The 26175-nt window shown below is 33.0% G+C and overlaps 1 protein-coding gene across 8 annotated transcripts in view; it reads left to right on the top strand.

The window, feature by feature from the left end:
* RFX3 (regulatory factor X3) overlaps window positions 1–26175 on the top strand; it is a 323283-nt gene that overhangs the window by 202204 nt on the left and 94904 nt on the right. For all 8 annotated transcript variants that reach the window (XM_057498625.1, XM_036928419.2, XM_036928417.2 and 5 more), the window contains one exon: window positions 14217–14475. In XM_057498625.1, coding sequence (XP_057354608.1) covers window positions 14217–14475 — 259 coding nt within the window. The remainder of the gene's footprint in view (window positions 1–14216; window positions 14476–26175) is intronic.

The following is a 26175-nucleotide window of genomic DNA, read 5'->3' as shown; positions in this document are numbered from 1 at the left end:
TAGCAGACTGTACAGTGTGAGTGACTGAGTGAACACATACTTCGATTGAACAATTGAGACTGCTTTACAGTGCTGGGTGTCAGAGTAAAGAATAACTTGTTACCAAGGGAACAAGATTACGTAATTCACTTTTGTTTTTGTTTATTTTTTCATTGCTTCTGTAGAAACCCAGGTATATTTTCTTGCAATAGTTCCCCCAAAGGCTGGATGGATCGTAGACTTGTCCATTTCTACATATTCTTACAATTTATGATGCCTGATAATTTAGAATATTGTAATTTAACCATCTGGGAAACATTGCATGCTATGTAGAGAGACTCTAATTCAAATGATATTTCTTTTTTTTTTCTTTTTTGAAGTATAGTTGATAGATGATATTATACTAGTTTCAGGTATACAGCATAGTGATTCAACGATTACATACATTATGAAATGCTTACCATGATAGGTATAGTTAACCATCTGTCACCATACAAAATTATTACAATATTATTGACTATATTCCCTATGCTGTACTTTTCATCCCTGTGACTTATTTATTTTGTAATTGGAAGTTTGTACCTCTTTATCCCCTTTGGCTAGTAAAGACAAGAAATAACAAGTGTTGGCAAGGATGTGGAGGAAAGAGAACACTCATGCACTATTTGTGGGAAAGTAAATTGGTGCAGCCACTGTGGAAAATAGTATACAGAGGTAGTACGCAGAAGTTCTTCAAAAAATTAAAAATAGAAATGCCATATGAACTGGTAATTCCACTTCTGGGTATTTATCTGAAGAAAACAAAAACACTAATATGAGAAGATATAGGCATCCCTATGTTTACTGCAGCATTATTTTCAATTTATGTTTATTGACGTAGCTAAGAAATACATTAAAAAAATTTTTTTTCTTACCTTCCTCCTTTTTTGATTCATACTTTCGCCATTTACTCCTCCATCATGTTAAGCAAAATGGAAGTAAGATATCATACCGCACCATGGTCAAATTAAGAATCTTTTTTGAAAACTTTAAACAATTTTAATGGATTTTCTTTTACCATCTACTCTTTGAAGCTTGTCCACTGTTTAGACATAATCAATGTTCCAAAATGCCAAAGTGTTCATTGTATTGGTATCTGTTGCGATACCATTTCACTGATAGGAAATCTCCTAATTTACCTATTTAGATTATAGGTTTCTCATCAACCCAAATAAAGAATTTACCAGGCTTGTTTCTGAAAATGTTAGTCCCATAGGAGAGTTCTGTTGTTATGTAAGAAGAGGCGCGGGCACGTGCACGCGCGCGCACACACACTCTCTCTCTCTCTCTCTCTCTCTCTCTCTCTCTCCATGAAGGCCCTTCTTTTGAAGACTCTAAATTTCTTTTAATCTTTTAAAGGCTCTGAGAAGCTCTAGGAAAGAAATGCAGTCATTATTTTAAAAGCTGAACCACAGGACTCTTTTAGTTAACTAGTAATTAATAACATGATATGGCATACTTTCGGAAGTGGTACCTTATCAGTATATTGACATTGAATAGATTTATTCAAAATCCATAAACATGTGTATAGGAGTCACATTTTTAAAACAGTTATTTCTTGAAAATCATTTGATCAGTACATTTTCTGGAGCCATGCAATTATCCTTTCTATACAGTTTAAAAATAATTAATAAGGAATGTTTAAAGGGATACCCTCTAGTGTCTTTTTTGTTTTCTTTTAGTGAAATATTAAGTTTCAGGATTTGCAAGTAAGATTACACTTTCTTATTATTCAAATGCTGTTTAGAAGATAAGGTTGTATGGAATTTACATGATCGAGATGGAGAAGATGTTTTCTTCATTTATGCTTCTACTGATAAAACACATTCAAATTGGTGTAGGATCTGGTTTGCGAATCCACTTGCTATTTGGATTTCAGGAAGTATAAAGCTGATCACTTAGGCAGCCCATGGGAGGGAAGTGCCCTTCTGTGGAAAAGAGCACTGAGGTCTCCCTTCAGTGTGAGATGGGCCCATTTCTTTAGTAACATAAAAATTTGCATCTCTCCAGAAATGGAAGACTTTCAAATATGGCTTCTCAGAATGTCAGAGTTGGGAAGGTCATGGAGATCATTTTTTCCAATCCTTCCACTTTAAAGATGAGTAAACTAAGGCCCAGAAAGGTGTGATAATTTGCCCAACTAGTTAGCATCTAGAGTTCATATTCTGACCTTCAGTGCATGGTTGTTTCTATTGATCTGCAGATAATACTGTTTTGATTCTGAAATACGTGGGGGATTAAGGGGGGAGGATTGATCATCACAAAAAAAATTACTAGTAAATTTTATATATTATACTATGTATTATTATATATATATTACTGTAGTTAGAAAACCAAACTTGTCAGAGTTTTTTACTCATCATTAAAAAAAAAACTCATCTTATGCTTTTATAGTTAAATTTATCTTGTGCATATAAAATACTCTTTGGATATTCATAAAATGTACAGAAAATCCCATATTTAATAATTTTTCAATATTGAATGTTTTAAATAGCTTTGAAGAAAAACACTATTGTTTGACTGCTTTGTCCATATACTTTTTATTATTTCCTGTTAATAAATGATGCACATTAAGGGCACTTTGCTTTGACATTTTCATATCTAGTATCTTGATGTCTAGAAAAGTTCTACATTATAACACTTGGAAGAGTTTGTACACTTAATTTTCCCCCTCCTCCTTCTTTTCTTAAAGAAGGGCTAAATGAAAGAAATCCTTTTGCTTTTGTAGGTTTAGAATGTAATTGTGTTAAATAACTTTCTTAAATGAATTCAGAGATCCATGTCCAAGTATCGTTCCTCCTGCTGACTGCAGTATGACCTGAAGCAAATAACATTTTTGCACCTGAATTTTTTAACCTGTGAAGTGGGGATTAATAGTTTAAAATATTACTTAATAATCAGGTCAGGTTCAGCAAGATAAGAGAGTAATGAAGGAATGGGAAGTGGAGTAATATGTGTTGTCTGAAAGGTATATTCATTTTTAGTATAGTTACTATTATAAAATTAACTGACAAAGTAAAACTTGATAAAAATTTGAGTAATATTAGTTTGGAAGCTAGAGTGAGGAATCTTTGTTGGGGGTTTGTATTTGAAAAGATTGGGAATCCTGGTAGTGTGCCTCCTAAAGAGACCAAGGTATTTCAGGATATGAGTAGAATCCCCCAGCTATACAGTCTACAGCTAGTTCACAAAGGCTGAGCTTTGTAATGACCAGAAGGTTCTAGAGAGGACAACACTAGCAAATCTTAGTCTGGCTCTCAGGAGTCAGACTAACAGAGTTGCCTCCTGAGGAGTGCTTCAAGACTCCAGACTGCCTTTAGTTCAGCAGTGTGCCTGACTTTGGATATGGGGCATACGCCAGTTTGCCTGGACTTAGCGCCCTGATTGGCTTCAACAATATACATATATTCTTTAGCTATTTTCATCCATTTTTAAGTGTCTATCTCTAACAAGTACCTGATTTATCTATTCTTCATGATAAAACCTCTCATGATTGACTACATTTCCTTCAGCCTCTTCCCACCTGGCTTTTTTCTCCACACTAAAATGAAATTGCTCTCATCAAGGTCATTGGTGACCTCTGATTGTGAAGTCCAATACACATTCTTCAAGACTAAATTTTCTTAATCTCTTATAGTTAGCCAGCCAGTTACTTTGTCCTTGAATCACTGCCTACTTTTGACTTCTTTTCTTCCTATCTTATTAGTCCTCTGCAATCTTACTGGTCAAATAAATTTTCTATGGCCTAAGCTCTGTGTATGTTTCCCTACTGTTCTCTAATAGAGACCACATTTCTTCCACAATACTTACAACTGTTGTTCTCATGACTATCTATTTTAACGTATCTAACATTAGTCTTTACCCACTAGAAAGGAAGTTTCATGTGGGCAGGTATCTTGTTTGTTTGCTCCCATTCTCTAATACCTAGAACAGTCAGACATTATAGGTGCTCAATCTGTTTGTTGAATGAATTAAATAAAGAATAGCCTTTAGTGACAGATGAGATAGGAAAAAGCTAGTTTATGTATTTAATTTTAAATATACAAGGAAAAATTAATGGAACCAAATTGAAATGCTACTAATAATACAACTTTTTGTTGTTGTTTCTTTTTTTTCCCAATATAAAATTTTTGGGGGCTTAAGTACATGTATATGGTTGCTCAGTTTTTCTTTTTCTCTTTTTCTTCAAGTATATAATACAGTATTGTTAACTATAGTCATTATGCTGTACATTAGACCACCAGAACTTATAACAAAGTTTTTACACTTTGAACAACATTTCCTCATTTCCCCCATCCCCAGCCCCTGGAAACCACCATTCTGCTCTCTATTTCTATGAGTTTGATTTTTCATATTCCACATGTAAGTGAGGTAATAAAGTGGTATTTGTCTTTCTCTGTCTGACTTATTTCATTTAGCAAAATGCCCTCAAAGTTCATCCATGTTGTTGCAAATCACAGAATAATATTCCTGTGTGTGTGTGTGTGTGTATTTCTCACATTTTCATTATCTATTCATCTTTTGATGGACACTTAAGTTGTTTTCATGTCTTGGCTATTATGAATAATGCAGTGATCATGGGAGTACAGATATCTCTTTGAGCTACTGATTTAATTTCCTTCGGATATATATCCAGAAATGGAATTGCTGGATTATATGGCAGTTCTAAAACATAGATCAGTGAAACAGGATAAAGAGCCCAGAAATGAACTCACACGTAATATGGTCAACTAATCTTTGATAAAGGCACCAAGAATACACAATGGGGAAAGCACAGTCACTTCAATAAATGGTGTTGGAAAAACTGGATAACCACATGCAAAAGAATGAAATTGGACCCCTATCTTAACCACTCACAAAAATTAACTCAGAATAGATTACTTAAGTAAAAGACCTAAAACTGTAAAACTCCTAGAAAAAAACATAGGTGGTAAGCTCCTTGACATCAATCTTGGAAATGATTTTTGGATGTAATAGCAAATGCACAGGCAATAGAAACAAAAATAAACAGGTGAGACTGCATCAAGCTAAAGAGCTTTCACACAGTAAAGGAAACTGCCAACAAAATGAAAAGCCAACCTGCTATGATAAAGGGTTAATATCCAAAATATATAAGGGATTCAAATAACTCAATAGCCAAAAAGCCAATAATCTAATTTAAAAATTGGGAAAAGAACTGAATAGATATTTTTTCAAAAAGACATATGAGATGGCCCATGGTACATGAAAAAATGCTCAATGTCACTAATCATCAGGGAAATGCAAATTAAAACCACAATGAAATATCACCTCACATCTGTTAGGATGGCTAGTATAAAAAAGACAAGAGATTACAAGTGTTGGTGAGGTTGTAGAGATAAAGGAACCCTTGTGTACTTTTTGAATGCAAATTGGTGCAGCCATTATGGAAAATAGTATGGAGGTTCCTCAAAAAATTAAAAATTGAACTACCATATGATCCACGTCAGTTTTTCTTATTTGTAAATTTAGACTGGGGACTCTGGATCAAAATCTTTTACAATCCATTTCTGTGAAAGTGGATTGAAGGCCATATCCACTTCCCTGACTTCTGTTGTTGGGGTATATGCCCTGTACATGTTCTTATTATGTGTACTTTATTTGTATGCTTCTAAAATCATTAAAGCAATGGAAATTATGGTAATGCTTTCATCAATAGCTGTCACAAAATATAAAACTTGTATCAGTAGACTTTGACTTTTTTAAAAACTCAGAAAGTACACCCCTGATGCATTTTTCTTCCTGTTTTCCATAAGGCTGTCTCCATTTCATCTCTTAATTTTAGTAATAGTTGTAGAACAGCACTTTTTTCACTTCATACCTATAAAACTTGGGTTTCACATTTTTAGTATCCTCCAGTACAGTGTTTCTTAACGTGTGTTGCTATCTCCTAAGAACTTGTTAGAAACACCAACTTTTGGTCCTAGCATAGTTCTACTGAATCAAGAACTTTGTGGGTGAGGTTCAGCAATGTGTTTTAACAAGCCCCCCAGATAATTCTGTTAAACACTAAAGTGTGAGAACCACATTTACTTATTATAGAAGTGAAGAATTTAAATACAAAGTGAAGTGTAAATGTCCAGATATCTTTATGTAAGGACAATAGGATGATATAAATTTAGTTATAATTCCAGTACTCTGTACATTATCAATATATATAGTAATGAAAATACTATATAAGAATGAAAAAACTATATAAGAATGAAAAAGCCCAATTAGTTATTGCAAGAATTATTATCAACTTTTAACATTCATTCATGCATTTCCTCCCTAGTTGTAACAAGAGTTCCATAAATGGTTTTAATTTTCACTTATTGTTATAGTAGTTGAAATTAGCAGAAATAAGTATCTTCTGAATTTAAATAAAGCGTTTTTTCATGATTTTGAGTATTACCATTATTTTATGTATTACCTATTGTTTTTTATTCTTAAGTAATAATAATAATAAGTAATAATAAGGTTAAATGTCAGGTCAGTTGAATTCCTTTACAAACTACTGTTTCCTTTTGGTGTTCTTTACAAAATGGACATGCCACCTCTCTAGTGTATCCTGTGCCTTCACAACTTGGAAGAGAAATAGAGAAATCTATTTCAAAATTAAATAAGTAGTACATGCTGGCCAACCAGAGATTATATACTACATGAATGCAATTTTTTGAAGATGCCAAATAATGTAGCTACTTCAATGCAGAGCTTTAGTTACTTACATAAAAACTTCATAATGAGAAACTGTTTAAGCCATGGTTCTTGGTTTCAAGCAGCAGAGATCAACTCTGGCTTATGGAAGCAAAACAAAGAATGTATTGAAAAATATCTGTGACTCAGAGAATGTCCAGAAAGTCTGGAGAATCAGGCTGAGAAAAGACAGGTACAAGCAACAATAGGTGACAGCCAGACCACAGACAAAACCACACCACCAGAAGTAGTTCAGTAAGGACACCACACCACTACAGCCATCCCAAACGGTGTCCACTGTTGCTACCATGAAATTCTGATTATGGCTGTAAAAGAGGGATAACAGTTCCCAACCCGTGTGACTCACCAATGTTGATTAAATGAAATAATATATCCCCCATTTCTGTAAACAATTCTCACTAGTTCCCAAATTTTCCTAGTTCCTTGTTGTACTCTCCAACTTTACAAAAATATCTAAAAAGGCATTCTGACTGCTATTAGTTACTTATTTCCTCAATCTAGTTCAGTAAGACAAATGTTGCGGAAACTGAAAACACCTTCCACTGAGATTATCTCCTGTCATCACAGCTAATGAACAGGTTCTGGAATCATCTCTCATGACGTACCTGCAGTGCTGTATTGTACCATTTGCCACTTGCTTTGCTTATGGTTTCCTGTTCCCTCTCTGGTCTCAGGCCTTTGTTCAGGTTCTTTCTCCCTAAGAGAAACATTCCCCAACTTTCCTCTACCCATGCCTCCTTATTCCTTACCCAGCTTAAAAAAAAATTCAGGTTTCTTGCCATAGTCTATAATATTGTCTTTTAAGCTTTTTAAATTATCATCCACATAAGATTCCTCAAGGGAGGAACAACCTAAGACAGGCACAGTCGCAGGGGGGTCATCAGGTGAGAAATTGGGGATCAACAGAGGTGAGGCTTAGAACCTCACCCCCCCGTTTTGAGAGAAATCTGCATACGTGGATGTTTTATTGCCCTTGTCTAGCTTGGATTAACACATAGTCTACAGGCACACACCTGATCATCTACATTTGCTCTCTTACAACACTAAACTATGTTTTCTACCTTTATCTTGTATCTACCTACCACTTCAGCATTTTATAAAAAATAATAATAATAAAGAGAGAAATGTGGTATCCACATATAAATCAAGTATAAAAATCAAATGAGTATTCATTTTGAACTGACTGTTTATAGTTCATAATGCATGAGCAAAACCGAAGGTTTCTGTGATGGCTGCCCTTGTACTGTTTACCATGTAAGAACTTATTCACTATGTAAGAATTTGTTCTCCATGTAAGAACTTGTTTGTTATGCCTCAGAAGATTGGAGACTGACGAAAATTAGGCTTAGGGTGGATTAATGATTGTGCATTGAGCATTGACTCCCCTATACAGAATTTTATTGTTGTTAACAACCATTTGATCAATAAATATGAGAGATGCCCTCACAAAAAAAAAAAAAAAAGTATACACTTCCAATGGTAAAATAATAAGTAACCGGGATGTAATAAATATAGTCAAGATATTGTAACAGCTTGGTATGGTGATAGCTGGTACCTAGAATTGTCATGTATATAAATGTTGAATCACTATGTTGTACACCTGAAACTAATGTAATGTAATACTGTGTGTCAACTACCCTTCAATAAAAAAATAATTATCTACAAAAAAAAAAAATTATCATCCACAGTGAAAAGCTTAGATGTACATTTTATACTTAAGTCAATACACACATGAATGCGCACGTGCACACACACACACACACACACACACACACACACACACACACCCCGTATATGTATATGATAGAAACAAATGTCTCAGTAATTCTTATCCTTACAGGATGTATATGCTCTGATGTTGTCTGGTCTAGTTTACTATCTTTCTTTTTTTAATGCTGTTGTGACCCATTAAAATTGTGACTTGTCACCCAGTTTCAAAAATTTGTTTACACTATCCCCATGTTTAGTTTTTACCTACTTTTAAAACACCATTTCTTTCTAAAATCCTTCTCATTCATTATATCCAGCCATTCTAGACTTCTAACTTCTTCGTAAATACCAGGATCTTTCCTGTGTTGTGGCTTTTGCACATGCTGTACTCTCTTCCTGGTGCATTTTTTTCTTCCTGTTTTCCATAAGGCTGTCTCCATTTCATTTCTTAATTTTAATCTAAATATCTCTTCTTTGAGGTAACATTCCTTGACTACTCTAATATGCCCACTCTTGTTTATTATACTTTAATACTCCATTTCTCTTCCATAGACTTAAGAAAATTTCTAATGATCTTATTTTCTTTCTTATTTTGGCCACCTACTCCTTATTTTGTAGTCTTTATGATGGTAGAGGTCCTATCTGTTTTAATCATTTGATTCTAGGTGCTGGAATAGATGCTCAGTAAATGTTTGTTAAGAGAATATGTACATAATAGCCTGAAAACTATAAAACATTTGTAGCAATGTTAATATGTTACAATGATCAACATTGCAATTTCCATCTTCATACCAAATTTTATGGTGTAAAATTTAAGATTTTATTTCAGTTTAACACTTTCATACCATTGCTTGATTTTATAGTTGACTAGCTACTGGTGGGCGGATATTCAAAACCTGTGTAAAAATTCAAAACACATAATTTGGAGATATTATATATATCTGGCTTGTGGCTAAAACACCTGAAGCCAAAGAAAACAGAAAATTGGTTATAGCTAAGGTAAATTGACATAATAATTCTAGTGAATAAGCAAGCAGGGAACATCAGGGTCATGCTTAGCCAGGGTATATGCTGAGGCATGATGGGATGCAAACACCACTAATTCACTGAATTCAGTGAATCAGAGTCCTGACGTTTACATAGAACCTCATGAAAGAGTCAACTATGAAGAAACTTCTGTCAGAAGTATGCACGTATTTATGTATTTACATTCAGTACTGGATACATAGGAAGACAATGGGAAGATTTCTCTTGCTATAGAAAGAATATGACACGTTATTTTCATAACAGTCTGGAGGTCAATAAAGAACAAACAAAAGAAACATAGCAGCATTTTTCAAATGTGCAAAGAATTGCTTGGGAATTTAGCTGTTTCAGGAATCAACAGTCTAGAAAATAGTTAGCTACTTTCAATTTGGTATGCCAAATATTGAGTAATCTTCTCAAACATGGTTGGACACTTGTGGGGGAAAATGTATTCATTATACAATATGAAAGACAAGTTGATATGAGGTATTAGAATTACAGTGATTATTTTTAATAGTAAAAAAAGAACTGTTTTTTATGTTTATGCTTTACAAAAATTCTTCAATATTTATACAGGACCTTAGAGCACTTAGACATGGAAGAGACCTTTAACAGTTATCTGTGCCTGACTCCGGCTCTGGCTCCGAGCAGGATTCCACCAAATGGGTTAAATGCTTATCTTCTTGCTTTTAAAGAACAATGACTAAGGATACTATGCTCTGCCTCTATTACCCAGTCCACTGTTTAAAGGTCTTCTCTAATTCCCATTGCACAACAGAGACAAATTCAGAAACAATTCATAACATTTCATTTTCTAATAAAATTGTGTTTTTTTCCTCTAGAAATTGCCAATGTTTACCCTAAAGTGTGTTTATGTAGTAGCCAAGCCTTCTCTTCAATCCTGTGGTCATAATTGAGTAATGAGGGTAGTTTATTGATTAGGCATACTCTTTAGTGACTTTCATACTTTTCTTCTTCTTTGCTCATTTTCTAGTTATTGAATCGTCTCCAACTAGAGGGAAGTATGAAAATCAAAGTAGATTGTTTTTTGCTGCCATATTTTCATACTGACCTAAGAGCAAGAAATACAGATGTTATATATCTGTGATGCATTTGCTTGCATTAATATTATTCCCTGAAAACTAAGTATATAAAGGAGGCATGCCCTACAGATAGAGTGATTAAAATCTCTTGGAATGTTTCTCTTAGGTTAATGACTTCTGTCCTCATGCAGCTTCTAAAATCCAAGTGTGTGGTAGTAAGTATCCTTTGAAATAGTCCAGTCTTTTCTTTCATTCTTTTACTATAGCTATCACATCTTCTGTAGATCTTATTCTGGGTATGAAAGGAAAGTAGTGTAGTGCTTGTAAATTGCAATGAAGGTGTAAGCAAATCCCAAATAACAACAGAAGGCTTATATGTTCCCTGTACAAACTTCTAGAGCTATTTTGCAATAGTCATTCACAAATACCATTGACATGCGTAAAAGTTAGCTTCTTTTTTTGTGACAAAATGGTTGAGAGTATGGGCTAAGTGCTCATTCCAAATCCTTTTTTTTTTTTTTAATCAGCTGTGTTCTTTGGACAAAGCTATTTAACCTATCCAAACTTCATTTATTCACCTTAGTTATAAAATAGAAATTGTAATAGTACTTATCTCAGAGAATGTAATGAAGATTAAATGAGTTAGTACCTGTAAAGTACATAAAATAGTGTCTTTCGCATAGTAAATGGTTAGTAAATATTAACTGTCATTAGCTATTACTATATGTTTCATGTGTGAAATTGACTCAGTACTGGAGAGCATGCTTAATCATTTTGTATGAACTTAATCATTTTGTGAAAAGGAAAGCCATTACCATGTCCTATGTTTGTCAAAGTATTTATTGTCCTATATTTATTTTACACCTTACTTGGCTATACTTAAATACCAACATCAGATTGTGTTATTTTAAAAGCACAGTTAAATAGGGTCACTATCATATTTTGTGAACATAAATTAAAATGACCTCATTTCTCTTCTTACCTAATTTGAAATCAACATGGTTGGGTAATATTTATTAAATTAATATGTAATGAAAGATACATATAAATGAGATTTCCAATTGGGATAGTCGGCAATGATGAGAACTATGTATGTATTTTAAATGGCATTTTTCTATTTATAAAAAAGAAATATTCTCTGTAGAGTTGTTTCTGTCATCACCCAAACTAAAATATATACCTGGATCTATGGTATAAATTATATACCACAATGTGGAATACTTTTGAAGTGCTCTTATTATTTTACTAAAATTTACATTATAAATTATAATTTATAATAGGTTAAAATGATTTATTTTAAATAATACAAAAATAATATCAGAATAGTTTATATAATTTCTCAATTTTTAACAAAACATAAAAGGATTTATGTTTTAGAAATTTATGAAACTGCCTGTTAAAAATACAACATACTTTTAAATAGAATCACATTTTTATCTGTTGACTAGTATGCCCACTATGTACTGGTAACTATGTTAAGTATTGAGGGTACAGATGGGAATAAAAAAACAATTTCACGGGAGTAGGAAGACATGAGAAAATTAACAAGTGTGTCAAGAGCTATATTTCAGGCAGGCATAGGGGATTTAGGAAAGTACAGAGAACAAAACTTAACAACCATGTTAGGAGTGGCCATAGGGTACAGAAAAATAATTGTGAGATAAGGTGATGCTTGAACTGAGAGTTTATAGATGATTAAAACAAAGGAAAGGAGTTGAAGAAATATGTAAAGACCTTCCAGGCAGAGGAAACCATATGCAGCAAAGCAGGGAGGAAAGAGAAAATGGCACTTTGGAGTCACCAGTGAAAAGGTCAGTGTGGTGTGATTAAGAAAGCATTTGAGGACATTGCTAGCACCAAGTCCAGAGGTCATGTATGCACTGGCCCTACTTCTTGCAAGGCAGGTCAGGAGTTTTGAATTTCTTCTGAAGGCAAGAGAGAATCACAGAGAGGTTTTTAAGAAAAGTTTTATTTTCATATTTGTATTTTAGAAAAATTCTTTTGGCAGAAAATTTGAAGATAGATTGGAAGAGAATCCAGTTAGAGGAAGGAAAACCAACTAGAAGGAAATTATAATAGAGCATATTACAAGTTAAGGCAGTGAACACAAGGATAGGAAGAACTGGAGAATTATTTAGAAGGTAAAATTAGTAGGACTTAGTGACAGATGTCAGTTTGAGAGAGGAGAGAGTCAGCAATAATTTTCAAAGCTGAGGGTGGTGGTGCTACCCTCCACTAAGGAGAATATAGGAAAACAACAAGAGAGATGAGAAATTTCTTGCTAGTCGTATGTTAAATTTTACATATGGACCTTCCATATATTGTGGGGTTTCCTAGTAGAGATAACCAGGTAGCTGTTTTCTAACAGATTCAAAATTCTTGGAGTATAACTAGAAAGTAAAAAGAGTAGAAATATCAATCTATGTGAGGTTGTTCACTATGAGCATGTATATGGTTATACAGTATACAGTAAAGGTATGTGGTCTGAATAAATTTTTAAAAAATACTTAAAAGTGGAGACCTCGGAAAGTGCCAACACTTATTGCCAGAAAAAGGGGACTCCAAACGGTTCTTGAAAGGTAGTGGTGAAAAAAGTAAAACATGGAAAAGAAATGTCATAAAAACTAAGGAACAAGAGAGGTTAAGACAAAGAGACCTCACATATATATAGAAAATGTCTGAAAACACACACTGGATTGTCAGCAGTGGCTAGCTCTGTAATGTGGGGTTGAGGAAAAGGACAAAAGCACTGGGGATTTTAACTTAATATTTGAATTTTTAAAATAAAAGTATTTCATACCTTTCTGTACCATTTTTGCAACTCTTTTGAGCTTAGAATTATTTCAAAATAAAAAGTAAAACAACAGTCATGTTAAAGTGTAAGTTACAGGCAATTAAAAAAATCAATCAAATAAGCTGTTTAATCAGAACAGAAAAAGAAAAGAAAGGGCAACATGGAGTGGTCAGCAGTGTTACACTGCAGATACGTCAAAAAAAATAACTGACAGCAGCCTTTTAGCTTGGTATTTGGATTTGCTCACAAGTGACCTTATTAAAAACAATTTCAGTGAGGAGCTAAGGGAAGAATCTTGACTGCATTTGTTTGGCAGTGCAAAAGTGAGAACATGAAGAGGTGGCACAGTCATCCCATCAAGGAGAAACTTGGGTGTGAAAAAAGAGAAAAAGATATGGATAGGGAGAGTCCCAAGTAAGTGAGCTATTCTCCTCAGATCCTCATGGTGGCAAGAAGGAGATCTGTGCAAGCTGCCTTGGTCTTGGAGACTTACTGCGAGCCACCTAGGAATGTGCAGTAGCATGAGGAGTCGTCTGGTCAGCCTTCTGTCACTCTAGATCCCAGCTTTTCTAAAACGGGTTTATAGGAAGTTTTATAAGGAATTGAAGAAGTCTCTCCATAATATTTCTTAGAGAGAAGAGACCTTTCTATGCCAGAGGCAGGCACCAGTAGAGGGCGAAAGCTCTGAAATACAGAGAAGTGTGGAGGTACTTATTAAAGAAATGGACCTTTAAGTTCAAAAGTATGCTCAACTATTTCTGGGCATGAAGCTTGATACACAGTACAGAACTTCCCATGTTCCAAAGGCTAAGCTAACTGACATCTTTTAAATATATTCATGCTAGAAAAAATTAAATAAGATGATATAAATAAGCTAGTAAATTTCTCCCGTTTTTCTTCTTTTTCTAAAGCCGAACAACTACTTACCCTTACACAGAAACACAGATGTACAGCCAAAACACTGGAGGGAATTACTTTGACACTCAAGGGAGTTCTGCACAGGTGACTACCGTGGTCTCATCCCATAGTATGGTGGGCACTGGTGGGATCCAGATGGGCGTCACAGGAGGACAGCTGATCAGCAGCTCCGGAGGGACCTATCTGATTGGCAATTCAATGGAGAATTCCGGTCACTCAGTGACACATACCACTCGGGCCTCTCCTGCAACGGTAAGTATTCGAGTTTTTGTTTAGCTTCTTGGTAGTTTAGCTTCTCTATTGTACATTTTCCTCTGTAGGGGGAAAAACAACACAGATTGGGCAAGAATGTGTTGAGCAGTCTTAGAACTTTGGTATTATCCAGAATGTAGTACATGTAGTATTAAGCAGAACGTTACTGATCTGTGCCCCTCAACTATGTGAATTAAGAAGTTTTTATTGATAATGGGAAGTAAGAAAGATGATTCTTACTCATTAATCCTGTTTTTAATAGATTTTCCTCAGTGAAATTCCATAAAATAGTTTAAATTTCTCCTGAAAGAAATTACTTTTATAATATGCTGATTTACACTGGCCTTTTATGAGACAAAAACCAAGAAGTAATATAGAAAATAAAATATAATTTAGTTTGGAATTTTCTTTCAACAGTTATATTTGTGCTAGTTCTTTGCCAGAGAAGTTACCTTATAAAGGGCAGCATTTCCCAAATCTTAGACATTTAAGTTTGGCAATATTCACATACCAGCTGTGCTATTTATTTACTTAATATTTTTTAATTGGTTCACTTTTAAAATAGAAAATCACATGTAATTTTTTCAAATGTATATTAAATCCATATTTAAATACTAACATTTTGAATGTTTACCCATTTGCCCTAAAAGAAGTCATTTTGCATTTTACCAGAGAGACACTTTGGGAAACACTGATCTAGGTGATTTCAATGCAAAACATTTGGGTTGGCTCTGATCATATCAATGAGATGATACTGGCAAATAGTATCTTAGGAACACTCTTGTATACTTGAGTTTTCAAATACTTAAATTTTAATAAAAATACTTATTTTGACACAAGATATTATAATGTGTTGAGAAATGATATCATATAAATAGTAATAAAAGGTTGTGTAGAATTTGAGATCATTGAATTCTGTCTCATTTTCCAGAATAATCACTTAGAACCATCTAGTTAAAGTAGCAGCAGCATCAGTTTTCTAGATGTTTCATGTAAAAGGGGTTTGGGGATTTGAATTAATTGCATGCACCTTTTTAATAATCTTACCATATAGTTTGTTCTTATAATGAATTAACAGTAGAAATAAATTTAGTACAAAATAATATGAGAGGCTTCATATTTTTCATTTTGTGGATTTTCTTCAAGATATATACTTGGTAAGTATGTTGCATATACTTTTCCTGTTTGTAATGTTTATGTGTGCTCATACTTGCATCATTTAGCACCTTTTCCCAAATCAATTTTTTAAAATCCTTCGTTTTTAATTCACTATTTCCTACTAACATCAGAACAGATGACTACACATTATGAGTGGAGAGTTCCTTTTTTATAATTTTTGTGTGTGTGTTTTTGAAGCATTTCTTATGTGTATTTGTCTCTCATTTTTAACAACACTAAATACAGCATTTCTAAACCTTTTAGTCATACCAATATTCCTATGTAAATTAGAAACTACCTCAGCTTCCCATCAATAAAATAAGGGATTAGTTAGACTAAATGATTTCCTAATTTCCTCCTGGCTTTAAAATCACAATATTTACAAAGGAATTGTAAAATGTTTTAGCTGTCAAAATAACCATAAAAGGAAAAGAAGTTGATCAGGTGCCAATATTTCACAGTACTTCTGATGAAAGCCACCCAGAAAGTCATTTTCAGTGGAAACAGAAGTATTTGCCACTTACCAAGGCCTTAGGAAAACTGAACAATTGGGAGAAAGAGTCCTTTCCTACTTCCATTTCATCCACCCTCTCTCTGGCCTACAACCTCTCCATCTCCCATCCCCCATCCCTGTCCTATTTCACCTTCTCCACACATTCCTACATGCCTTCACACTGATTTCTGGCTACCTGTGAAACATCCTTATCAACTGGATATGGGTTTATTAAGTGTATTAGTGCTATCATTGAGTTAACTAAAGTAATTATTACAGGCTGTATAAATACAGGTGCAAACAATAGTGTAAATTTTATAGTTTGTTTTTTTTTTTAGCCTTCTGTGTAGAGTGTGAAGAATGGTATTACTCCTTAAGTTATCCATTACACAAATTTGATGTGATTTTTTAGTAATAGGTAAATTAAGCTAACACTTAAAATAAAATAAAATAAAATAATTGAATTCTAACAACTGGGAATAGTGGCAAACTTTGGGGGAACCTCACCAATTCATAGTGTCAGTAGTCCATATTAATGTACACTTTTTAGAAACCATTAGTATGTAAGGTTGTGTTAAGGATAGGTTATTTTATTTTCTACAAGAAAATTTCCTTGTTAGCAAAAAGAGCATGAAAGTTAAAAAGATAACTTTTACATGACAAAATCATAATGTGCCCTCATCAAAGCACATACAATATGTTTATTACCTAAATATATTATCTGCTAGTGTTTATTTGCATTTATTACCAAAATTCATATTTGACTTAGATCCCCCTCTTAATCCTGCTGTAGATCTTCATCTGCTTCATTCACATAAGTTGGTGATTCTGTGTACAGTTTCACATCTGTAACTATAGTAAAACTAACAAAGTTTATAGTACCATAAAACTTAAGAATTCCTCTAAGAATTTAAGAATTTCTACCATCCTCCTCTTGCCAAATGATAAAAAATTTGAAGCTTCTTGGTTGTTTAAACTCCTAGAACTCAAGATTTTTTTGTAGATATGTGTCATTAAAGGGAATTTGCTCATTTTCATTCACTATAGAACCCTACAGAGAATGTATATGAGCACAATCTTTAACAACTGCTGGTTAAAACTCAAGCCATTTCCTACCAAACACTGAGTCTAACTGTGCTATATAAATTGTTTTTCCAGCTGTTCTTTAGTGTTCAACCTCTCACCCATAGCCTGCGTGGTGCAAGTGACTGTGTGGGGGTAGTCTATACTCTGGCCAGAATTCCTGGCTGGGAAATAGTCATTTGTGATGTTTCATAAGAGCCTATATATAGCAAGTGGAACGTAAAGTCAATGAATTCAGTTGATGTAAAACTAGTTAAGTTTGAGTATTTGAGAATAACACCAACCTAACACCTTTCCTCAATTACTGGCTAGCAAGGTTTCCTGCTCTGGTTCTCAGTATAATTACCTTCACTGTCTTTCACATTTGACCTCTGTCTATACAGAAATACTTTCATTTAAATTTATCAGGAATAATTTCTTGCCACAAAGAAAAATTTGCTCCACTGTGCATACCAGTTTCTCAAGATGTGCCAATGAAAAAATGATAGAGACATGAAATTGAAGGCAGTAAGAAAAATAAATGATAGCACTTAAATTTTTCTTACCTAGTATAATACTCAGTATAAAACTATTTTTATTATTCTGAAGGACCTCTGAATCATCAATGGAGAGTTTTTATTTAAGCATTTGATTTACTTTAGTTTTATAACTGTAAATGAAAAAAAATTTTACATAAATATATTTTAGTATTTCATTTTTGTTTATGTATTATAAAATTTTTCAGTCTTCCAGCTACTTAGAAATGTCAGAATTTTCCAAAGATTATAATGGTAACAAATTTTATTTGATGAAAATATTATGGTACAAACTAGTGAGATGCTGATTTGGTCAAAATACTATTTATCTTTTTACTTACTGTGTTCTTTTATTTGCTCAGTGGAGTCCATGTGTGTATAAATTATATAGATGTATGTATATGTAGACATGTTTCTACTTATATGCATACATATTTGTACATAACAATTATATATATATATAATAAATATGCATAAAATATATAATAAGTATACATTATTTAAACGTATACAAATTTAAGAAGCATTACCTGCTGATAGTATTAAATAAGAATTTTCAAAAGGATTAACATATTGAAACATCACTAGATATGTGTTCAGCTAAGTTACTAGTTGAAGAAATGTTTTACATTTCATTAAGTTAATTCTGGGGACCTATTGTTAATATTTTAGTAGCACATGGATATAAAGGTAGAAGAATTAGCTAGTCATCATTCTAAACTCATTATATTTAGTCTTCCTTATAACTGCATCACTGTAGTTGCCTTGTATGTCTTTATTCACTGAAACTAAATTTATTTTTCTTCATTATTTTTCTGTATAACCATACCACATACAGAATTTTAGAATTTTGGAGCCTGAACACAACTTGCCTTTGAAGATCAAAAATTTGTGATTGTAGTTAGTGATATTTTGTGCTCATCACAACCCATTTTATTGTATGCCAGACTATACAATAATTAGCAATTTGCCTTAAGAAGCTTTATTTATTCACTCCTCCATAAAATAACATTTGTACTCTTAGATGGTTATTTATGGAGTTTTTATTCCTTCTTGTTAACTAAATAGATTACATTAATTATTTTTGAGACTGTGATATGAAAGCTAATTTTATACCTTTTTATATATGTTTATTAATTATATGTTAAATGTCTTTTGCTAAAATTAGATTCTACCAAGGGGCACGAGGAAAATGTGTTAAAACTGATATTGTTCATATCTTTCCCCCTTTTGATTACTGTATGACACTGTAATTTCTTTCAGCTATTTGGAGGAAAATTTGAATGTCCATCTGCTGCTGTATAGAAGTTTGGCCTTGATTATGTAATTATTAGAACGTTGAGAATTTATTTAAGAATATTGATGCTTTTATCTATTTATCCTTGGGTATACAAGTTTGTGGATTTGTATAAGGGAATGTTTTTTTCTAAAGATGAAAATATTTAGCATCCTAGAGAATGATTTTGCTTTCTTCTAGAATGTTACCAATGGCCATTTATTTTGTTTCAAAAATTTTATTCATTTATTTGCATGAATTAATTTTGCATTTTTAAGTTACACAACTCAACAGATGTGAGAAAGTACATAATGCAGTCTCTCTCTCACCTCTGTTCCTCAGTCTTTTCATTAGAAGCAACCACTGTCATCAAGTTGAGTATCATTCTAGAGATGTTCTGTGAATATATACACAGAATGTGTGTGTGTCTCTCTCCTTTTCATTACCTTTATTTTTTTGTATGCAAATGGTAACCAAAATATTGCATCTTGGCTTTTTCTCAGCTAAGGTTGTATCTCAGAGATTTTTTTCATATCAATACTTAAAGTGTTTCCTTATATTTATGGGAATGACTATATTACAAAGAGCTGAACTGCCCGTCTGTTTTACCAAAGAAAGATAATGTTGGATTATTGGTTACAGCTATGTAGAAATAGAAAAGCAATATAGTCCCATGAGGTGAAAGCTTCTGTTTAATTATAATATCTAAAGATATGCATGGAAGAAGTTTTTTAAATTTGTAAGTGTATGAATTAAGTACAAGTCACAGTTATTATATATTTTATATATTACAGAAATAATTTATATTTTAAATAATTGTCTTAGTCTTCCAATTAGCCTCAGTCATAAAAAAGGCAAAAACAAAACTACTTCTTCACTTATTTTGGCAGAAGTATGTATGTCCACCATGATTTTAGCACTTTTTGTTTTTCTGTGTTCTATTTTCCCCAGGCCAGCTGAGCCCTCAAATGAAACTCCTCAGAGACAGTACCACGAATCTTCTGCTTCCTACACTAAATCCTAAATTGACTGAAGGTTCTGGGACCTCATTTTCAAAGCACTTAATAAAATGAGACTTTGAGTGACTCATAGTCTCCATTGCTTCATCTGTATTCCAATCAGCTGTCAGTCAGTTCCACACTGCTCCAGCCTTGAACCTGATAAGATCTAGAGGCAGTAATTTACAGTTAAGTCTGTAAGACATTCCACTCCTAGTAGCAAGCTTGATAAACTAGAAGGTTAAGACAAACTGAATGACAGGGACCTTAGTCTCTCCTGAGCTTAGCTGATGAGTTCTCCTGAATTTCTAAAGCAAAATAAATTGAGATTATTTTAATTTTTAGATATTGTGTACTGAAACAGCATTTCAGAACTACAGGTGTGTTGTGACATGCCAGAAATGGCTAGATTCTATTTTATGCAAAATCTAGATTGGGAAGATTTAATGATGTTTGTGAATTCTATTTATAAATATGGAAGTAAGCTGTGTTCTAGCTGACTTCTTGTGTAACTTTTTCCTTGATCCTTATATTTATAAGTCATATTTCAAATTAATTTACTAGTTTGAAACTACTATAGATTTTGATGGAAAAAAATTGCTCACATTTCACAAATAGAGACCAGACAACCCACATAAAATAGGAAATGTATTGGTAGTAAATTAAAATATACTACAGTTTGAGTCAGTATTAGAACTGTAAAATTTTGATACTGTCTCTAACACCAGCCCATGTATTTTAACTTAATGAGGGAAAATATAACACAGTGTCCATGACCAATTATCAATTCTCAAATGAGAGGGAATTTCTTCCTGTTCCCATCCTCCAAAAACATGTGAATTGATTACCACTTTCTCAACATGCATAACTAGAGTTGTATTTATTGGCCACAGAATTATCTGGTTTCTTTTAAAATCTATCTATTGTGTTTGATTATAACTGTTGGTGCTATAAATTTCATGGGCTAGGAGTTTCATAATGTAACTACCACATGTCAGAAATAATTTTACACTTGTATTTTAAATTCACATACTATATGTTTTAGTAACTTTCCTATCTGCCTTGTAAGAAAGGAAGATGTGATTTTTAATTGTGCTTTCAAAATTATAGGAAAGATGGTGTTTAGAAAAGAGAAAGAGAGAAATACAAAAATAGAAAGGAGGTAAAGAGGTTAGAATTTTCAGATGGTATGGCTATATACCTGATAAAAAATCATAGAGAATCAAATGAAAAGCTAAAACAAATAATAAGAAAATTTAGTAGGGTAACTGAGTACAAAATTAATATACAAATAAATAAGTAATTTTTTAGATGTAAATAATAGTAGTTAGGAAAATATAATTGAAGCAAAGATCTCACTTAGAATAAATTCAAATTATACCAGGCAGTTAACTAACAGTGTTTGTGGAAGACCTAGCTGCTGAATAAAACTTTTTAAATTTCCTAAGAAACACAAAAAGAAGGTTGAATAATTGAAAAAGCAGTTTCAACTATCAAACATTTTGAATCTCCCTAAAATTAGCTTAAACTATTTCAGTATGATCCCAATCAAAATGTTAATAAATGTTTCCTTTTACAAGAAAGACTGTATATATAAATAAACATACAAGAAAAATGAAGAAAATTTTATAGAAAGAAAATAATGGGGGATGGAGAGGGACAGAAACTGCCCTACCTGTTACTCAAACATATCAAATTATAATAATTTAAAACAATTGTCGAAGCACATGAATAGATCAGTATAGGCCAGTAATGGACTAAAGACCATAAATAGGCCACATGAACATAGGAATATAGGATGTGATGAAGGTGGAATTACCTGTCAGTGGAGGAATGATGGATTGTCAATAAATGGTATTTGGGACAATGGGATGACTATTTAGAAAAGAAAATTGGATTGGTTCCACATATTACTTCTCATACAAAAATTAACTTCACTTGGATAGAAAAATATATTCTGTTATTATTCTCTCATAGTGGGGAAGAATCATGTAAAATCCAGAAGCTGTAAAGGATATACTGATATAATCAACTACATAAAAGTTAAAATATCCCATATGACAAGAACCACTACAAAGGCAACAGTGAAACAACAGCCTAGCATAACGTTCTGAGACATTATATTCAAAAGACTGATTTGTTGGAAATATAAGACCACTTACAAATCCATCAGAAAAAAAACAAAAAGAGACCAAAAGTGGAGAAACTATATGAACATTCAGTCCACTGAAAAAGAAAGTTAAACTACAAAGAGATACCATTTTTTCTCTCTCACACTGGCAAAGCTGAGAAACTTAATAAGCCTTGGCAAAGGTATAAAGAAACAGGCACCTTTGTTCGTTGTTGACAGAAATTTAAATTGGCAGAGGATTGGAGAACATGGAAATTTTTATCAACCTTGCAATTACATACATCTTTTCAACCAGAGTGTACTTCTAGGAATTTATCCTGCTGATAATATTCCTACATAAGTGAAATGTTGAATGAACAGCTATATTCATTGTAGAATTATTTGTAATAGAAAAAGATTGGAAAAGCCTAATTGTCCATCATCAGAGAAATAGTTAAATAAATTTTAGTACATTTGTTCATTCACTGGAATTTTTTACAGGTATAAAAAAGAATAAGGCAGTATATGTATGTATGTATCTATATAGATAGGTAGAGATATACTGATATGGAAAGATCTCCAAAATACTGTTCAATGAAAATGCAGTGTGTGTGTGTTACAGAAACATACGTTTTATATGCTTATATAAGCACAAAAACTCTAGAAGAAGACATGAAGAAAAAAAGGGGGAGGCATGTGAATATATTATTTATTTTTAAAAAGTGGTTTATTATTTTCAAAAATTTAAAGCAAGTTCTTAGTAAATATAAGGTGTATGTGTTTATCCATGTTCCCCAAATGCAGGTAGCTGAGGCAACCCTTTATGTGCCCAGCAGTATATAGACTGTCTGCGAGGTCTCACAATTCAAATTAAACCTTGATTCTAAGTTTCAGGAAAAGTCCTCATTTATTAGATTGTTGAAAGTTTTAGAGAATGAAAACTGGCAATAAATTTAGTAAATATTTTTAGATTAATTCTTATTCAGTATTTTGGAGTGAAAGTGAATGTTTTGTATTTGTATTCATAGACATAGATTCTGGATTATTTTCTTTAATCACTCACCCTCTGAAACGTACATTGAACACTCACTACTGACCAAGCACTGTGTTTCTTGACTACAAAGGGTAATGGAGCTAGTTCAGCACTGACAGGTACCTAAACCTCCCAGGCAGAAATGGAAATCCACAAGTAGCCCCCAAGATTTGTTCAAGTGAACAGTCTCATCTCCTCTCTTACCACATTATTTTAAAAATCACAAATGTTAATACACTGTAAATTGATTAATGTTAGAGTCACCAAAATTGTGCTTATCTTTTATTATATTAATAAAATGAATTGCAAAATTGCCTAAAGGTTGGTTAGGATTGGGTAGTAAGAAAGTGAAAGGGAAGCAAAAATCCAAATAATACTTGTACCTCAAAATCAGCCTTTAAGTAGAATTAGCTAGCACCATTGTAAGAATGCCCATTCCTTCTATATTTATTCTCCCTGAAATAGTAATTGCAATCTAACCCTGGCAAAGGAAAAAAAAAAACAGGATCATGTTTTATTGCCGTGTTCCTCAAACTTGAATATGTATCCTCTAAAGCAGTGATAAAGCACACCACTGGACCCCACCCCAGGGCTCAGTGTGGTGAAGGGCCCAAGATTTGCATTTCTTTTAAGCACCTAGATGATTCTGATAATGCTGATCCAAGACCACACTTTGAAGAAAACCTCCATTTCAGTGATTATATAGACTAAATACAAATGGAAAATACTCTGACTACTCAGAATAATCTGCAAAAGGCAGATTTGAAATCTTAACGTGGGACTATGTAAACTTGGCCTTAAATCCTATCACTTAATCCTAACTCAACAGATTTCTGACAGGTAATTCTAGCCCCAAATGCTTATTGAGTTGATGTCTTAGAAAATAGTTTTATTGTCACACACTGGTAATGCCAGTCTCGTAGAATTCTGGTGAGAGTCTGGTGAGGATGGAGGGATGTGGGCTCTACAGAATTATTAGAAGCCCAAAACAACATTCTTGGTTTCAAGCCACCAGTTTAAACCAAATGTTCTTAGAATACATTCAGATTATGCAAGTTTCTTGTTCAAATGCTTTTTCTCATAAATATTTCAGAACAGCTTCAGGTGGTGTGAAATTGACAAAAACTTCAGGTTGAAAGCATAATAATTCAAAATTTTTCTGTAGGTGTCATAAAATGATCAGTGAATAAAAATTATTTCATATAGTTAAGCTTTTGCAAGACTTAAAACTTTGCTCAAAAAGTAAAATTAGAATTTCATCTTTAGTTACTTTCTGGTTCAAGGGGAGATGAAAACCAAAGCTGGATAGCTGTGTCTTCTGGGCATTTTTAATTTTTTTAAGAGTTGGAAGGACAACCTGACCCAAATCTCTAATTAAGCTTCTTTTCATTACTGTGGAAAAACGTATTTGCATGTTGATTTCTGTATCACTTGAACATACAACTTAAAGAGCAGTGTCATATTCAGAGCCTTAGCTTTCATGAGGATGCTTCTCTCTGCATTGTCTGGCTTCTGGGACCCAAGAGACACCTGTAGATAATTAAGAGATCTGATTTTAACTGCTTAGTGCAAAGCAAAGTTTTGGGGCCATAACCTACAGTAAGAAATGCCTTTACATTGTAGCCCAGTGCTCATGTACATGAATATGTATATTCATTCACAAATACACATCTATATACACACGTATGAGTATGTATATATATATATACATTCATTTACAGATTATTGAAACCTAAGTCTCACAAAACAATGCTTATCCAACTCTATGCAAGGACGTCTGATTTTTCTCTACTATGTTTGGTTTATTTTGTTTTTTAAAAATGCTGGTCAGGACCCACATAAATGATTTCATAACCCACCACTAGGTTTCATCTTCCATTCTAAAAAACACTGCTGTGAGCATATTGAAGAGGAGATCAAAGCATTAGCAATACATATATGAGAAACCTGGATGCAGAGTCTCCATTTTTGTTTTTGCTTGTTTTGCATTTCTAGCATGTGCTCAGATGATTCTAACAAGGGTCTAGGACCACACTTTGAAAGAATTTGTTGTAGTGATTATAAAGACTAAATGCAGTGTTCTCTCTGTAGTCTTTAAACTATATAGGCTAGGTGTGAATGTTCTTTCCTTTGATGTTCCTGGTTGAAGTGCTTCCTGTAGGAAGTCCCTGCCACACATACACACACAATGACAGCATGAGGTTGTCATTTCTAACAGGTGTAAGGCCAGTGGCTACATGCTTAACATCAGGAATCACAGATACCTTTTCTGAACAAAAGTCACCAAGTAGAAATATTTGTTTTACCTGATTGCAAAGGCAAACAAAATGTAAAGTCTTAGAGTTTAGGAGAAAAATTGCCCTAAAGGTAATTTCTAGTCTTAAGTGTATTTGTTTCATGAGGTTTCTCTAAAGAATTTACTGTACTTTCACAAGGAAACAAAAATTGTTTCTCTAAGAAACTGTTAACTAGTAAGGTTAACAAAGTAACCTGTATTAAAAAGGAAATGCAATCATTATACATTAAGGAGAAGTATTTTCATGATGATTAAAATGTAACTATCCACTCAATTTTGTTACCTTATAACTTGATCACTTTGAAATAATTGTCAAGTAATTATTATCAATCATATTTAAAGATTTTTCTATTTGAAAGTAAATCTTGTTTGTTATCAGCAAATCATTTAGCAAATTTTACAGACCACTATCAGAAACTATCAGAAAATGGTTTCATTAAAACAATTTGATATATTTCCACTTGATTTATATTCATGCTGTATTTGTATAAAATGGAAATGATATTGAACTTTAAGTGATAAATCGTGGATTCCAATGTCATAGTCAATACTATGTCATCTCAAGAAAGTGCCTCAATTCCAGTCTCAATTCCCTCATCTGTGAAAAGGAGCTAGTAATAACTGCTTGCCTTTCTTATTTCACAAAGTTGCTGCAAATTCAAATGAGAAGTAATATAAAAGAGGCTTTATACATCATAAAGCATTATAGTATTCTATTTTTAAATCATTTGCTTCAAC

Source organism: Manis pentadactyla, chromosome 3, assembly GCF_030020395.1.
Source record: "Manis pentadactyla isolate mManPen7 chromosome 3, mManPen7.hap1, whole genome shotgun sequence".
Classification (NCBI taxonomy): Eukaryota; Metazoa; Chordata; class Mammalia; order Pholidota; family Manidae; genus Manis; species Manis pentadactyla.
The sequence above is the reverse complement of the archived record's forward strand: the minus strand, read 5'-3'. Positions and strand labels throughout refer to the sequence as shown.